Genomic DNA, 17,628 nt, shown 5'->3' with positions numbered 1-17,628 from the left:
CGCCTCCCCAGAGGCTGCAGCATTCAGGTGGCCAGCCAGGGATTTAAATACTTGGGGATTTACATCTCCGGGAGTGCGAAGGCGCGATATGACCACAACTTGCTGCCCCCTCTTCTGCGCCTCCGGCGTGATGTGGAGAGTTGGCGCAAGCTTCCGCTTTCTTTACTTGGCCGAGCGGCATTATTTAAGATGATGTCTTTGCCCAGGTTCCTGTATGCCTTGCAGGACACCCAAGACCCGGTTCCGGCCCGCTACTTTCGAGAGATTGAGGGCCTCCAACGTGCCTTGCTCTGGGATCGCTATCACGAAGCTCACGCTTCCGTGGTACGACGGGGGTATCGCACTGCCAGATGTGCGCAGATATTATTGGGCCTCCCAATTGGCGGCTATTAATCATGGTCTCTACGGTCCGGTAAACAGCCCTGGCTATGCAATGGATAGGTGGCTCTTGGGTGGTGGTAATTACTACAGGGCGCTGTACTCGAGGTCTCTGGATAGGCGGATGTCGGGTCCAACGAAAACAGCGGTCCACATCTGGCGGACGATTACCAAGGCACAGGGCTGGCAGGGCAGGCTGACTAGATTCACCCCTTTGTATGACTCCGATATTTTGGGCAAGTTATGGCACACCAAGGTATTTGATAAATGGGACCTCATAGGTATTTCCAGGGTGGACGATATGATCTCTAAGGGCGAGATTAAGACCTTCCCCCAACTGCAGGCTGAGTATCAGATGGGCGGCTCGGAGTCCTTCCGTTATGCCCAGCTGCGACACGCGCTGCTCTCTGCCAAGCCGGCAGAGGGGGCGATTCCAGAAAGCTCCCCGTTGGAAGACAGAGTGTTAGATGGCCATATGCCTGACAGTGCCATCTCACTGTCGTATAAAAAACTAATTAATGTCCGTTCTGACCTTCTCCTTGGAGTACGGGATCAGTGGGTGCGCGATGGCCTGGAGATTGACGACGAGGATTGGCAGAGCGCTATGTCCTCCCCTAAGGAAGTCGCCATTTCCTCTCGTCTTCGGCTGGTGCAATTCAAAATCCTGCACAGGGTGTACGTGACTGGCCCCCAGCTTGTGCGTATGGGTTACTCGCCCGATGGGCTTTGTCGCCGTGGCTGCGGTGCCTCTGCTACTTTTATGCATATTCTCTGGGACTGCCCTGTCATAGCCTCCTACTGGAGACGTGTGCACCGGATTATGGGTGAGGTGACTGGGGTGGTGGCGAATGCGGAGGCTCGGAGGTGTCTCCTCAACATCTGGGAGCCATCCGATCACAATGTGGCTCAGACTCAGTGGGTGACCCTGGGCAACATGGTGGCCAAACGCGACATTGCGCAGAGATGGGGGGCTGCGACGGCTCCCCTGGTGGTACAATGGAAAGCCAACATGGATTGGCGTATGCTTAGGGAAAAGACGGTCTATGTTGCCAGGGGTAAGCCTCAGAAGTGGACGAAAGTATGGGGGGCTTGGAATGCTTATCGGGGAGATATTTGCTTGCCACCGGAGCCTGTTTCTCTGGATGAACATATGTCACCATAACCTGTGACACCAACTGTGATACGTGGTACTGCTGAATCCTGTCTCTTCCTCTTCCCCTCTATTATCCTGCTCTATTCTCCTGTATCAATGCTTCTGTGCTCGCTATCCCCCTGCCCGCTGCCAACACCTCGAAGGCTTCTTCTATTCCATTGCCACTCTTTAGCGCCACTTGGCGTTTTTCTTCCTTTCCTTGTTCTATGTTCCTCTTATACCATAAAATTTATAAAAACAACCTTCATTGTACTGTTACGAGTGTTCTTGCACTATTGCTCTCCTGATTCACCGTGCTGCCTTGCTTCCGGGATGTTAGGCTGAATAGCTGTGTGCACTTTTCAAATAAAGGTTTTAAAAATTTTAAAAAAATAAATAAATCTCAAGTTTTCAGAGTGCAAGGCAAAAATTGTAAGAGACAGTAAAGTATACATTACCCATCTGAGCTGCCCATCACTGGTGAGCTGACGGTAGAAATCTCTGAAGTTGCTAACAATGTCCTCGAGGTCTCTGCCAACCACATGCGCGGAGAGAGCATCTACGGCACAGACAACTGAAAGACAACAAACATTCATTGACCTATATTTTTCTTTTTAGAACTTGCATTATACTGTTTACTTTCCAGAAAACTACAAAAGACATGGCAGTCCAGAATCTGTTCGCTGTCAATTGCTTCTGTGTTCAGAGGGTCATCTTCAGCCAAAACTGCTTTTTCAGTCAAAACACTAAAAATTGTGGGTCCAGGGTCGGAATGGCCTATAGGGCAATCTGGCATGCCCTAAGGGCGGGTCTGACAGACCAGTCTTCGGGCCGTTTTATGGAAAGGTGGGCCTGTTTTTACTGTTGAGTTCCCTGGTCTTACCACAGGCATTGCTGCAGCAAGCACAAAAGCATGCTATCTCCCATACCTTGCAAAATACCCAGAGAGTGTGTCCTTACAAGTTCAAAACTGTTCTGATTTCGAAATGTGGAACACTTTTTTAGCTATTTTTAGCCATTTTTATTTCAGTGCCCGGGCTTATTTTTGCTCCAGTCCAACCCTGTTTGAGTTCTGTATTTTCTCTTTTCCAGTACAAGTATGGATGTAAACTCCAAGCATGTTGAGTGGCTGCTCTTAGCTGAAAAATTGGAACTAGCAAAAAGTGACCCTCATGATATGGATTCAGTTGACTGCTATTGCCGCACTAAGATTCAAGGACCAGAACCCGGCTTTATGGTGGATCGTCTCATGCTTTTTGCACAGAAAAAGAATAAGCAGGCGTATTTAAATCAACAATCCATCCACTCCAATTTCCCTGCCCAGCATGGACGCACTGGTCCTCAGGTTCACCAATGCTTTTTCAATACTATTGCTCCCTTTGTCTGCCTCAGGCCTTTTTGAATTCGTTTAATGTTTTATGCTACAGCACATCTGCTGGAAGCTCAATCCAAGAATTCATTACTTTTTCCCTGAAAACTGATTTAAAAAAATAGTACTTCTGGTTCTGTTTACTTTCAGTCTCACAGTGTGCCATCTACAAGCCAAGTGGTGTGTAAACATTTTTATGCTGAGCCCCCTCCCCCCCCCCCAGCCCCTTAACACCGCAATTAAAGATGGATTTGATGTTCTCCCCCTCCAAGCAAGGGAGTAGTCAGAAAATTAAAATACCCTCCATTTTGCTCCATACCTCAAATGCGTGAGAAAGCCCTATGCTCTCCAAATCAGGTCCCTTCATCCCACCTTCCATCCATCTATCCATCTCTTCATGCTTCAATCCACCCTTCCTTTACCATTCTGTCTACCCACCCTTTCATCATTGCTGTTTCATCCATCATTCTAATCTCCCACTCACATTTCAGCCAATCATCCATTCTTTCCCCATCCATAATCTCTTCTTTTTCATCCACATATCATTTCACTATCCATTTATCAAACCACACATTAATTATTCCAGCCTTTCATCATTCCAGCCATCCTTTCTTCCACCCACCAATGTAATGTTGTTTTATATTTCATCCAACAATCCTTTCACCTTTGCATTCAACTTGTCATCGTGTTGGACCTTTCTTCTTGTCACAGTTGCTTTCTTCTTTTCATGTGTTCTTCGTTTCACTCTTCCTTCCAGCCCTCTCTCTCACACGCTCAGTAACCAGTGTATGGTGAGCTCTAGTGCAAGATAGGAAATGGGCTTCTGGCTGCTATTTGTATGATAAAATACAATAATAAACATGGTTCAGTGTGCCCCTCAGGCCTTGGGGTTCGGGTGCCACTGCACCTGCTGCACAAATTGAAGCTCCGCCCCTGCACCTCTTTCTCTCATCTTTTTACTGTGTGTGCCCCTTTTACTGAGACTGACTTTGCCTCTGCTATGGCTTTCCCTTTCGTCTTGTTTTTTAAAACCATTTCTCTACAGAGCTGCATGGAGCTACAAAATTGCTCCCATGGCTTCTAGGAACTGCAAGTCCTTTATGATCGCTTGAGCATCAGCATTTCTCTGTGGCTAAACCTATAACAATCTGGAGCATGAATCTACTGCAACCAATATATATTTCTATTGATTAGTAGCGATAACTGGCTCAACATGGTTGAGTTACATTACGCTAAAAGGGTAATTGGAGATAGCAAGGGAAGTTTGCGCTGGATTTTTAACAGTAGAATGCATAATTTGTTGATAAATGCTACATTGCGGCATGCAGTCTTTAGTTTTAGTTGACCCTTGCCACTAGTGTCACTACGGTAGCACTCTTGCGAGATTCATGGAAGCAAATCCTTCCTGTGTTCCTTTAATTAAATCTAATGTATGTTGCTTATTAGGTATTATTCTCTCTTCCACTCTGGGCCTGGCAGCCAGATGGGTGCTATCTGGATAGAGGGAGTGGGAGTACTTGCTAAAAAGCCCTCTTGAGGCTTTTCCCCCTAAATTGTTGCTTTTATTGATGACAAACTGTCTAAGTCGATTTTTTTTGAGATCTGGTTACTGCTGCAATTTTAACAGTCGGAACCTCTGCCTTTGCGACAGAATTGGCTGTACAGTTTATTGTAGTGTGAGTCTTTTTCACTTCTATGGGCCAAGTTGTGTTCCATATGGACCAGTGGAAGCTTGCCTTGTAAGAAAGATTCCTTTTCCCTGAGCTATTTATTATTTATTGATTTTCCTTTTGAATCTTTCAATCCGTTCACACGCCAATGTGCTAAATTAACAACGTCCCTTGCACACGAAAGGATGAATCTGACACTATTAGTGTGGGAACCCTGGGATCAGCCTTCTGTACAGCAAGCAACAAGTCATGAAGTTCTGCACCCAACGCATGTGTAGAGAACGAGCATTAGGAATGCTTGCTTTTGTCGCCGCTTCTACTGTGGGAATGGGCGAACCCATCATTATACGTTTTTCCTTTGTCAATGGGCGCTGTTTCAAAATGGTTGTCTGCACAGCAGCAAGAATTTTCTCTGTGGAAGCAAAACATGGCTCATCTTTAGAATACAAGTTTGACTTGTAAGCAACAGGATATTGTAGATTATGTAAGTATAATCTGAGATGATGGGTAGCATTCTAATAACTAGGTTGGTTTTCTTATCCCTAGTCTGACTCTAGCAATGTCTGCTTGAAGAGCTTCCAAGATAGCTGAATGTTTTTCTGTCCAGTGTTTTAGCTCCAATCGCTCTGTATAATTTGGCAAATAAGTCCTTTCAAAGTTAAAAAATCCCAACAGAGCTTGCACTGCCCTGTCTAGAAGAGCTATCGCCAAAGTCCCTTTCTGCAGAAGTAGCTGTAGTTTCCATGTCATGCTTTTTAGTTAGTCCAGCTAACGCCTTCTTTTTGAAGTGTGTCTTGGAGTCAAGAACTTTCTCTTACTTTTTTAAACTAACCTCAGCTTCTCGTCCTGATTCGCCTTCCTGCTTGCTGTATTTGTCTTTTCAATGAAACTCAGTCTGTCCACTTCTCTCTGTCCTTTTACCTTCAACGACCTGAAAAGACCAGGAAGAATGGCTATCTGAATGCTGATACCAGTCCTTCTTTTTAAGTTTATCATGATGTCTCAAATTATAACTACCCCTACTGGACTCCTCAGTTGATGGAGATCCAGTCCGCTTTTTGTGTCTTACTTTCTGTTTCTTTTTAGTTTCAAGTGTTTTTTCCATCCCAGAACATTCAGTCTCACCTTTGGCTTTGTGATGGGTTTAATAGTACATGAACCCAGTGCATCACGTACCACTGATGTATACGTTTCAGATATTATTTTTGGTAATTCCTGTAGGAAGGTGGATATGGTTACCCAAACTTTTTTGCCTAGTGTTTAGCTGGTTTTCGACTTAGTTGGCCTGGGATCCTGCTAATCAGGGTCCCAGGCTATCTGCTTTCACTGTAAAATGGACTCCATGTACTTTAGGTACATCTCCAAATGGATATTGGGTCACCTTATGAGCCCCTGTATAGTGTACCATAGGTACCCAGGGCATAGGTGCATCCAAGGCCTACCAGGGGCTGCAGCATGTATTGTGCCACCCCTGGCTGGCCATCCACATTGACACAACTGGCTGATCACTCAGCTGGGGCAAGGTTGTGTAATCACCCCTTGCTTAGGTATAGTATCCCTATACCTACCATTACATATAGACACATATATACCTATAAGTCACTCCTATGGCAGGCCTTAACAATCCTGAAGGCACAGTGCTTGGTTTTATGTGAGATGGTGCTCTAGCATGAGCTGAGCCTGTCTGCAGCTTTCGGAACCATGTCCTTATAGCTGTTCTATGATATAGCCATACCATTTACTCTTAAGTGCATCATAATTCTCGCGGTTAATGCTAACTTTGGTTTGGATTTATCAAAACATGTCGTGTAAGGTGTCATACACTTTGGAATACTACCCCCTTGCCAGTTCTGGTGACGGGGGTAGCATTCCACCCTTCTAGAGGGAAAAGACATGTAGTTGCAGCTTTACCCGGTTAAAGTTAAACACAGCCTCAGCATCACAAAATGGATGCTGCTGCCACAGACACAAGTCTGACCCCCTGCAGCTGGGAGCCCTTCCAGCGAGGGAGGCCTGGACAATAGATTTCCTGCCTTGGGAGGTGCTAGCACTTTCCCAGACAAGCTAGAGTGTATTGGGGCAGGATGGGTTGAATGAAATGAGACACTGCCTGGGGCACACAAGGTGCTCCATGCATAGCCCGGTTCAAACCAGTTGCTGGGACACTCCAGCCCCAGCTCTGGCGCGAAACTGGACAAAGGGAAAGGGGTGTAACCACCCCCTTCCCTGGTCCCACCCATAGGAAGGAGCTAGCAGGTAATCCAGCCCTCTAATCAGTATAAAGGTAGGAGCTGAGTCTAGAGACTTTAGATTATCCTGAACTGAAACTCTGAAACGAAACTCTGGACCTTTGACATTCTACTGCAACTAGAAGACTGAAGAATCTCCCTTGTGGTCAAGGATCGACCACCCTGTGCAAACAGGCACCACCTAGTGAATTGCTGGTTTGCTTTGTCGACGCTCCCGAAGGATCCCGATGACTCTGCTTCACAGGACTGGACTTCCAGACTTCTCCGACCCCGTCCCACACTTCCAGTAAAGCTGAGACCCGTGGCGGACACGAGAGATGTGGAACCGGACACCTGGTCATTTTGCTCTTTGCTAAACTGTGCAGCTTCTGAGGCGTTCTCGAAATTGTGCATTGGGACTTGAGAAGCCCCAACCCCGACTCGTAAGTGCACCAAAGCTCAGCCCTCCACACTCCACGAGTACCGCGTGGGGCCAGCTCTTGCATTTCCTCTAGACGTGTCTTCACGGTTGCTAGCCCGGTGTCTAGTGGCCATCTGTAAGCCTCCATTTTGAAACAACGCTGCTTGCCTGATTGCTCTGGGCTTGCTCTTGCTTTCCTGTAAAGGGGAAGCTCCACAGACCTTGCTGGTCTGTACAAGAAGCCGATCTTCACTTTCTGCGTGGGTTGCCTTTGCCAAGGCTTGTTGACTCCAATCCGGAAGCCGACACCGCCAACAGCGAGAACCTTTGTGGGACAGCTCGTATCCAGCTCCTGGTCATCGTCGACGCCTCCTGGTATACGTGGCTGCAGAGACAAGCTTCACTTCTTCACCTGTTTGCAGCTCGACATCGCCTGGTTCCTTCCTGGTTTCTTCCTGGTCACTGGCTAGTGACCCAGACTCTGTCCCCTCTGCTTTCAGGTTCTTCACTTCTTCGATCCACCCTTGGATCCATCCGAACATCTTCCTCCTGGTCGCCTGCAGCATCTTCTTGCAGCTCTCCATAGGAATCGACGACGAAACCCGACACGACTTCACACCTATGCACCCGGCTTCCCTGGGTGAGGTAACTCGAGTACTCCGGTGCTCCCATGGGTAATAACTATCCAAGTATCCTGTTTTAACTGGGTTTCCCAGCAAGTCCACCCGGACTGTCCGAAATCAACCAGTTTCTAACTTTTATGTTCCCATTGAAAGTCTATGAGAACTCGCGTGTGTGTTTAGACACTGCACATGCATCCTGTGAGACTCCTACTTCCTAACCTGTGGTTGTTCAGTGTAGTCCCAGCGATTCCCTAGGCCCTAGGCCTATTCACCTGTTCTGAAGTGGTTCTTATACCACTTATTTAGTATATGGTTCATGAGGCCCCTAGGGCAGAATTGTATTTGTGCAACTTATAGTATGCTTATTGAGTCACTTGTGCTGTATCTCGAACTCTGATCTCATAGAGAGTGCAGAGAGGTTGTGTTAGTAATAAATACATATATATTTTATATATACCTTGTGTGGTGTCCTTTCATTTGGTATTCAAGGGGTTATTATTGGTAAAACAATTGGCTTCAAATGCTCTCTGAAGTATTAGCCTAAGACTGCTTTGTCCATGCTACCACTAGGATAGCTGGTCTATGAGGTTGACTTTACAACCATCACCATAAGGGTTGTTTGGACTGATACAGGGTGCCCACTAGAATAGTGGACATCACATATCAGGCCAAGTTCTCACAATTCCCATTCATGATCCTTAACAGGAATAACTGCAAGCCTCTGGAGTATGGCCAGAGGCGCTTCCTACTCAAAATGATTGAGGAAACCATTTGAAAATTTCCCATTGGTTTCATTCTTAATCTAGAGCTGGCACTGCTCCATGTTCATTCTGTACTTGACTTTGTACATCTGGAAGAACCACTAATAGGAGTGTGCCATGCGTAGTGGTATAAATACATATAAATATGCTTCCTTAGGTGTTGCAGTCCTCTACCGGTGGCGCCATCCCATGGGGATGATGCATCGTTGGAATTCTATGCTTGTCTTAGGTTGAAGTATGAGGACAGACAACTTCCAACTAGTTAGTCCTATGAGTAATCCAGAAGGCAATTTCGTCCCATTTCACAAGTATCTTGCCCATGATGGTGCCTGTGGATGGATTGCCTGTATGGCAACCTATCCCTGCACTGCAGGTCTTACAGGAGCTCGTCGGCTGTGTATGTTCTGCAATATGTATTCTATGAGTTGCCTATATACGGAAGCTGTATAATTTAATTGCCCTACTTCTTCATTTGGTGGTACGTTATTAGGAATTGAATATCATGTAACAGACCTATCAGGTACTCACATGTACTCTTGCCATCATGGGGAAATTTTACCTCGGACGTCCATGTATCACTATCACATACTAGGAATGCTCCTTAAACCAGTGTATAATTAGTAGAGGAGAGGAGGCTGGTCATGCAAATAACACACAGCCATTAACTATGCTGTTAGCCACTCCAGTGCTGTAAGAACACGGGTTAACCCAAAAGTCACTGGGACCTGGGTGAATAGTTGATACAAACAATATGGTCCCAGGGAGTAGAGCAATTAAATCAAAAATAAAATGTCTTGAATAAATACAAGGAAAATTATAACAACATTGTTTTTAATCACAACGTGTTTCGTAAAAAGTAATTCATAAAATACACAGTAAATCACATATAATGCCCCTACAGGGTAGGACAGGGAAGGGTAGTGATGGGATAGTGAAGGTATGGGAATTATAACAGTGGTCACTTAACACTAGACTAACATGAGGTCTAAAAGCAGAAAGTTCTCAAAAGTCATTGTGTCAAATGTCAGCAACTTCACAAGAACGTATAGTCTACTGGGCTTGGCGCAAACAGTCATTTGAACTGACTAAGTACATTCGAACTACGGAATGAACAAATGCGCCATAGAGCATGCATTCAGACCAGTGAATGCACGTCCACACAAAAGTACATTTACTGGCGCCATCTGAACATGAATTGAGTTAACAGACCATGAAGGGAGCCATTTGCATCCAGGAGAAAGATACTGTGCTACCTGTACTCTTCTGTACAGTCGTGGATAAGAATCCACGCTGAAACAGGACAACGATGGCACGTCATATCTTTGCTCAGTCAGCCACATTCACTTGATACAAATTTTAGGAGGAGTAAATGGTACACTGGTGCATTTTAAATCACTTAAACATATCCCTGGAAGGTATTTAAATACATCAAGTTAAGGTACTTTTAAATAAAATACATAATTCTAAAACCCTTAACTAGTTCCGAATAGTTATGATTAAGCCACATTATATGGAAAGATTCTGTATTATTAAAGGAGCAGCTAAGATGTATTGCGTTATGATTTTTTTTAGAAACACGTAGACGTTTCTGTATTTTTTTTTCTCTGTCTTTTTTAAGGAAATGTATAATTTGTGTTCCATGCAGCTTTTGCTTCAGCAGATTGTTCCATTGTTGAGCACTGCAAATTACGGGTGTTCTTTTGTTAAATTAGTGATACCTATGTTTACACTCTCAGGAGGATGAAAGGCGACCTTGCACCTAACATGATTCAGATCAGTGCCCTGAAGATTAGACAAGCCCACCTTGTGACAGAAGCATGAGGAAATACAGCCTTGAGCACCTTTGAGTACCAGATGAAAATGCCTTAAATTATGCAAATTACACAACAGAGTTCTATGCCAGAGGTTAAAATTAAACGCATGCAAAATTAGTCAAATGAGTGCGTTAACACTGATTTTGAAGGCAAGTTAACTGATCCGGCCTGCTCTTGTGTCGTTGAAGGTTTGGGCCCCGATATTAAATAGCAGCCCCTCCGTATCTACGCCATACGTGCAACAACGTCATCTAAATTGCTTGGGCTTGGCCGCCATTTTATCACCGAGCTCTGCCGCCTTTCCAGGCTGCATCCCGAATCCGAAACCCATCCATCCTATTACAAATGACCTTTAAACTCTAATCGCAGGATTATTCCTTAATGCGCCATAATGGCCGCCATCATTCATCGTAAGTAGCCAACCTACTGTTTATACTGGGTCACAATTCACTTATGTTTTCCATTAGTCTGGTAAAGTCTACAGCAAAGCAACCACAACAACAAGCCCGGCAGGAGGTTTATGGACTTTAAAATGACGTAAATAATCGACATTCTTTACGAGCCATGTTTAATGCCATTCCTGCATGTTGTATGGTACTGCTTTCCCTAATTTCCTTCCGTGGAATCAAAGGCCATCTCCGGAAAGTGGAGAACAGAGAATTGCTGCAAAAAAAATCGCTTTCCTGTCTAAAAATAAAGGTTTAGATATGCAAAGCTTTTTGTTCATCTGCAAAAGACATTTGCACAGCATTGCACATCAGCAACAGGCATGGGATATGTTCTAAAGCATCTGTGAATGTATACCAAATATTTGCAGCGCTTTGGACTTCAATGCACATGACACAGATTTCGCTGTGCAAATTGCTTGGATTTAAAAAAATGTGCCACAAGGTATGCACTAAAATTGAGGATTGCCATTTCCCTACTTAACCAAAACGCTTGCATCTTATTCGGGAATAAGTAAACCAGCAATGAGGCCCAAGGCGCAGTTCAGAACTTCATAAGGAATACACCCAGATTAATTTATCAGCCTAGAAAATCAGAGTGACGAAAGGGCTTAATAAGGGAAGGGCTGCAATGTTGCTTTTTCTATAACATTGGGCCCCAGGGGGACTGGGCACGAGCCGGTGTCCCCCTGGGGTATTTCGCGCAATGGGATTATCCTCATGCGACCTGATTGGTTGATCGGGAGGGTGGGAGGGGCTGTCCAGGCGCGGGGAGGGAGAGGGAGGGCGATGTCACTCGATGCGAGTGAAGGAGCGGTGGCGTCGTGTTTTGACCCACCCTCGCTTTGAAAGAAGTCGGAAAATGTGTTTTTTGTTTGCTGTATTTTGGTTCTGTTTGTAGACAATTCAAAGAAAAGATGTCACTTTAGGGCACTATGGACAGGCTCCTTTTGTTATGTGTTGTGGCGTGTTTTAAGGGATAGGATAATCTAGAGCGGATTCATCCTTTCTCTATGGGGAGGGGTTGGGAGGGTAGGTGGGAAAGAAAAGGAAAGATGGAAATAATACTGGTTGATATGAAAACAAGTTATGGATTGTTGGCAAAGAATAAAGCATTGGGGAAAGGAAATGTATACAATTGGAAAAAGGTTTTGGGGAAATCGTACAAGGTATTGTTGAATAAAGATAATGTTGCGGGGTCTGTCTTTGGCTGTCCTAGTAATAAAAGTGACCTTTATGCTAATTGAGCAGAGTCGTGTGAGAGTCCTTATTTGCGCGAAAAGATTTATGAAAGATAGGCAAATGATTGATTTAGGCATCTCCAACAAGTAGCTCGCGGTAGCTCTTAAGGTACCTGTAAAGTAGCTCTCTGTGGCAAACAAAAGCATATACTACACTCTCCTGTGTGCAGCCCTGGCTATTAATATAGAATCTTTTGCTTGGTTGAATTAATATATGTATTCCAAAAATTAAAACATTTGTACACAATACGTAAATGGGTATATTTTCAGAATACATCAGCAGATGTTCAAAGACAAATGGCTGAATTTCCAAAATGTGCTTAAAGGTATTATTTGAGTGATAAATAGTGTTAGAAATACTTTTTCCTCATTGTATTACCTTGGTACCAGTGGCACTGCACCTGTGGCTGTTCTGTATTACCCATGCAGACACATTCCAAATTGATGACAGTTTGTATTTTACTTCTGGCAACCTAGCGGATGCACTGGTGTGATCGCTGCTGACAATCTTGGATGGGTGGTCATTACTACACCAATAATATTAGTAGCTCGGGATGATTTTCATTAAACATAAGTAGCTCCTAGTCCTGAAGAGGTTGGAGACCCCAATCTAAAGAACTACTCTCCTAAGGTAGAACAAATGAGGTAAGGTCTTCAGATGCTCTACCCCTCAAATGAGAAAGTAAAATTCCCAAGGTAAACTTGAAGGAAACAGTGAGTAAAACCAGTTTCTAGATTGTTATTATTACCGTGACAACACTGCCTGGTATAATATGAAAATGCGCAAATATACAACCATACATATGTGGTTAAAAAATGTTTTCCTTTGCAATATCTGTAATCAAGTTTGCATGGTATTACAACAAATTGGGCTTAAAATGAAAACATGCAGATACTGTGTTTCAGCTTTTTCTTTCTCCACTAACTATGCAGATTACCATCAGCTTTCTGCTGGTGTCAGCAGGTGTAGCATTTCAGAGCTGTGATTCTGAAATCCCACAATGCTGGTCATGTAATAGCATAAGCAGGCATTTGGATTACAGGAAGGATCTTTATTAAATACAGTACATATTTAGAGAACTTAAAATGTAAATGTAACTTCTGATCACTTAAGAGATTTTTAAAAGAGAAATGGTTTGTCAAGCCCGCCCTGCCTAATGACATGCCCAGTGTAGGACAGTAGGGTCCGCTTCCTATGGTTAACCCCACTTTTTGCTGTCTTTCACTGGTTTTCGACTTTAGACTGGCTGTGGCCCTGCTAATCAGGACCACAGCCTAGCGGTTCTCTCTCTAAATTGATACCATGTACTTTAGGTACATACCAGATTGGTTACTGGGTCACCCTTATGAGTCCCTGTATATGGTACCTTAGGTACCCAGGGCATAGGGACCCCAGAGGCCTACCAGGGGCTGAAGCATGTTTTGTCCCACCCCTGGTTAGCCTTCCAAAATGACACCAGAGGTCCGCACTTACAGCCTGGGTAAGGTGGTGTAAGCACACCTTACTTAGATATAGTATATCTATATCTACCCTTAAATATAGACACTTATCAACCTATAAGTCACTCCTATGGCAGACCTTGACAATCCTGAAGGCAGAGTGCTTGGTTTTGTGTGAGAGGGTGCCCTAGCATGAGCTGAGACCCTCTGCAGCTTTTGGAAATATCTCCTTATACCTGTTCTATGATATAGCCATACCATATACTCTTAAGTGCATTATGGGGAGGAGCTACGACACTAACCAAGATGGCCGCATAGTCTCCCGGCTCCGCTGACCTCCGTCCTACGCTCTATTATCCTGTTGCTAATCCTGTTTATCTGCACCGGATCCGTGTGGATGATCCGACCCACACTCCAGTGGTGTAATCCCGGAGTTTCTCTGCCGTTGTAGAGCGGAGATACGTCGATGACCGTACTGAGGCCTAACCCAACAGGGAAGCCGGAGTCTCTAGTGCTGGCCCTGCCGGGTCCGAGTTGAATAACAACGGACTGCTGAATGTGGTTGGGTCCGGTCTCTGGATCACTCGGGCTTTTTTGATTGTTCTGCTACCATCAGGTGCCTGGTGCCCTATAGTAGGTGAGGTGACGAGTGACGCACGGTACTTTGTTGCGGGGGTCCCTGATCGGGGGTCTGGCATTCACATCGCCGATCCCCCCGGGTCGGTGCCTCGCTGCGTGCTACTGCTCGCTGACTGTTGGTCCCTCATGGCTTATTCCTGCTCCGCCTAATCTTGCCCCGGAGAAGGCGCCTCTCCGTGGGGACCACCATGTCTGAGGACGAAAGGAGTTTAGCGGAGCAGGCTCGACCTGGCCCGTCATTGCGGACGGTGCTGGAGGCACTCATGGCGCTTCAGGGAATTATCAAAGCCCGGACTTGCAGTCTGTTCTCTGCGATGGATGGAATCACAGGCTTGGGACCAGATCCTGACTCGACGCTTGTGACCCGGCAACCAGCCCGCTTTGCAATGGATGCTTCGGAGGTGTATTCGGACCCGGCGTTGGAAACAGTGTTTGCCCCCATTGTAGTGGATCTACCTGACTGTAATGTGCCTGGACACCCAATTGAACCTTTGGAACCTTCGATTTTGTACCCCTCGGAACATTTACATGCCGTCCCCATTTCGGAACCTTCTACTTTGTATCGTATGCTGTCCTGGACCGTGTCGATTCCCCACCTCCATCGGTCTTTCAAGATGGCGGATGGGGTAAAGCTTAGCTTCGGAGACAGGGAGGGGCGACAGTGGTACCAGCCATCTACATCTGCTCGCTCCTGTTCTGCCGACTATTGTGACATTTTGTGTAAAGAGCTTCCCTTAATTGACGACTCCAGTGCATTCGATCGAAGGGGCCAGGGTTGAGATTATTGTCTGGGTTTCTCGTTGTGGAACTGTGGTTGACGGGATTGTTTTATTGACCTAACGGAATCCGGGGCAGGGTTGGCTATGGTGGGGGAAGGAGACCGGGAGTCTCTAGTACTATGCCCTCCTCCGATTTCCCTTTTCGGGTGGGGTTTCTCTTCCTTTTCTTTTTTTTCTCTTTTCTTCTATATTTCGGGCTCTGGTTGCTGGGCGACAGGCACGCTGCGTGGGGGGGTGGCCGTAGTCATCTGCAGGGGTGCAGGGTGGGGGGGTGTGGGGGTGGGTATCTCGTTTTTTATCTTTGTTCTATGGCCTCTTTTTCTTCTTCTCTTCTCTGCCCTTTTCTTTCTTTTTCTTTTCTGGGTTAGTGTAGTGGGTTCGGTTTTCTCTACATCCTTATTTCTACATCTGTGCCTAGACTTCTCTGAGGCTTTGGTGCTGTGGGGCGGACCATAACGATGGTGTAGATATTAATAATGTGCTGGTTTATCCTGAAGTAGCATGTCTTAACGCAGTTGACTTACATGGTAGCGACACATCGTTTTTCTGCTTGCCCCCTTTTGTGATCCGAGACACTGTACGACACCAGATCCTTTCTATTTTATATTATAAAATGAAAACCTCCTATCCTGTTTCCGCATTGAACTGCATTTGCAACCGCTGCGCTTAGTAGATGGAGTTACTATGCTCCCCAGGGACAATGGATCTGAAGTTGGATTGTAATACTGTACTGAACTGCTTAGTGGCCAGCCCTGGGGGTTGTAGGCCCGTGTCTGTATTTGAGTTCAAATGTTAAATAAAGGTTTTCGAAAAAAAAAATTACGTGCATTATGAACCTCTCGGTTAAATGCTAACTTTGGTTTGGCATTATCAAAACATGTTGTGTAAGGTGTCAAACGATTTGGAATACTACCGCCCCCCCTGACAATTCTGTCAGTGGGGGTAGCATTCCACCCTTCTAGATGGAAAATACATGTGCACACTGGTATACCCAGTTAAAGTTAAACAGAATGCCAGCATCACAAAATGGATGCTGCTGCCACCGACACGAGTCTGACCTCCTGCTGCTGGATGAAACTGCGGCAGGGGAGGCCTGCACAATAGGTTTCCCGTCCAGGGAGGTGCTGGCACCTCCCCAGACAGGCTTTAGAGTATTGGGGCAGGGTGGGTTGCATTCAGTGAATGCTTTTCAGACACTGCCTGGGGCACACAAGGTGCTCCATGCATTTCCCAGTTCAAACCGGTTGCTGGGGCATCAGCCCCAGCTCTGGCGTGAAACTGGAAAAAGGGGAAGGGGTGTAGCCACCCCCTCCCCAGGTCCACCCATAGGTGGGACCTTAGAGTTAGCCCAACCCCTAATCTTAGTATAAGTATAGGAACCCAGTCCCTAGGACTTTAGATTAACCTGGACGAAACTTTGAAGAATAAATCCTGGACCTTCAACATTTCATTTTGACTAAAAGACTGAGGAATCTCCCTTGGGGTCAAGGAGTGACCCCCCTGTTCAAACCAGCACCAAAGAAGCATCTTTGCCAGTCTGCATTTTCGAGGTTCCAGCTGGATCCCGAAGAATCTGTGACACAGGACATGGACTTCCAGACATCTCTGAAGCGGACACGAGTTCCCAGCAGAGCTGAGACCTGTAGCTGACACGAGAGACGTGGGACCGGAACTCCTGGACATCCTGCATTTTTGCAACTGCACCTACTTCCCGAAGTTCCCCGAAGTTGTGCATTGGAGTATTTGAAGCCCCTGCCCGAGCACCTTTTGCACTGAAGTACAGAGGGCAGCACTCCACGAGTGACCCGTGAGTCCCCTTTCTTCACCGCAGCTTGAGGCTCCTTTGCAATTCCTAGTCCGTTGGCTAGTGGGCCCCCACGAAGGACAATCCTTAATTTCTTGAGCTTTCCTGGTTGCTCCAGATGTGCATTGACACCCCTCCAAAGGGCGAGTCCCTCAGACCTTGCTGGTCTGCACTGAAGCCAATCTTGTTATCTTGCGTGGATTGCTGTTGCCAAGGCTAGTTGGGTCCGATCCAGATTCTGACGCGGCAGCACTCGACATCCTTCGTGGGACAGCTCGAATCCAGCTCCTGGTTGTCGTTGACACCTCCTGGTCCTCGTTGCTGAAGAGTCAAGCTTCACCTACTTCATTTGAAAGCACCCGACATCGGCTGACATCTTCTGGTCGCAATCCTGGTCACTGGCTAGAGACCCATACTCTGTCCCCTCTGCTTTCAGGTTCTTCACATCTCCGATCCACCCTTGGATCCACCCGGACACTTTTCCTCTGGTCGCCTGCAGCACTTCTTCGCAGCTCTCCATTGGAATCAACGACGAAACATAACACCAAAAGACACCTATGCACCCGGCTTACGTGAGTGAGGTAACACGAGTACTCCAGTGCTCCCGTGGGTCTTGACTCTCCAAGTGTATAAGTCTAAAAGGGTTCCATCTTAGTTCACCACTAAGTGTCCTTAATATTTAAAATTGTAACTTGTTCGTTCTCCATGGAAAGTCAACGGTGATTTGCGGCTGTGTTTAGACATTGCACGCGTCCCCCGTGGGTCTCCTGTGTCCCTACCTTGGGTGGTTCCTGGTTGCCACAGCGGTTCTAAAGGCCCTAGGCCTGACTTCTATCCCTCACGTGGTTCTTATACAACTATTTTAGTATATGGTTTGTGTGGC

The 17,628-nt window shown here is 46.0% G+C and overlaps 1 protein-coding gene across 3 annotated transcripts in view; it reads right to left on the bottom strand.

The window, feature by feature from the left end:
- Positions 1 to 17,628, bottom strand: part of LOC147724011 (mitochondrial enolase superfamily member 1-like) — a 376,214-nt gene that overhangs the window by 251,347 nt on the left and 107,239 nt on the right. For all 3 annotated transcript variants that reach the window (XM_086965612.1, XM_086965614.1, XM_086965613.1), the window contains exon 3: positions 1,969 to 2,084. In XM_086965612.1, the coding sequence (XP_086821738.1) occupies positions 1,969 to 2,084 (116 nt within the window). The remainder of the gene's footprint in view (positions 1 to 1,968; positions 2,085 to 17,628) is intronic.

Source organism: Lissotriton vulgaris, chromosome 4_1 (assembly GCF_964263255.1).
Source record: "Lissotriton vulgaris chromosome 4_1, aLisVul1.2, whole genome shotgun sequence".
NCBI classification, from domain to species: Eukaryota; Metazoa; Chordata; class Amphibia; order Caudata; family Salamandridae; genus Lissotriton; species Lissotriton vulgaris.
The sequence above is the reverse complement of the archived record's forward strand: the minus strand, read 5'-3'. Positions and strand labels throughout refer to the sequence as shown.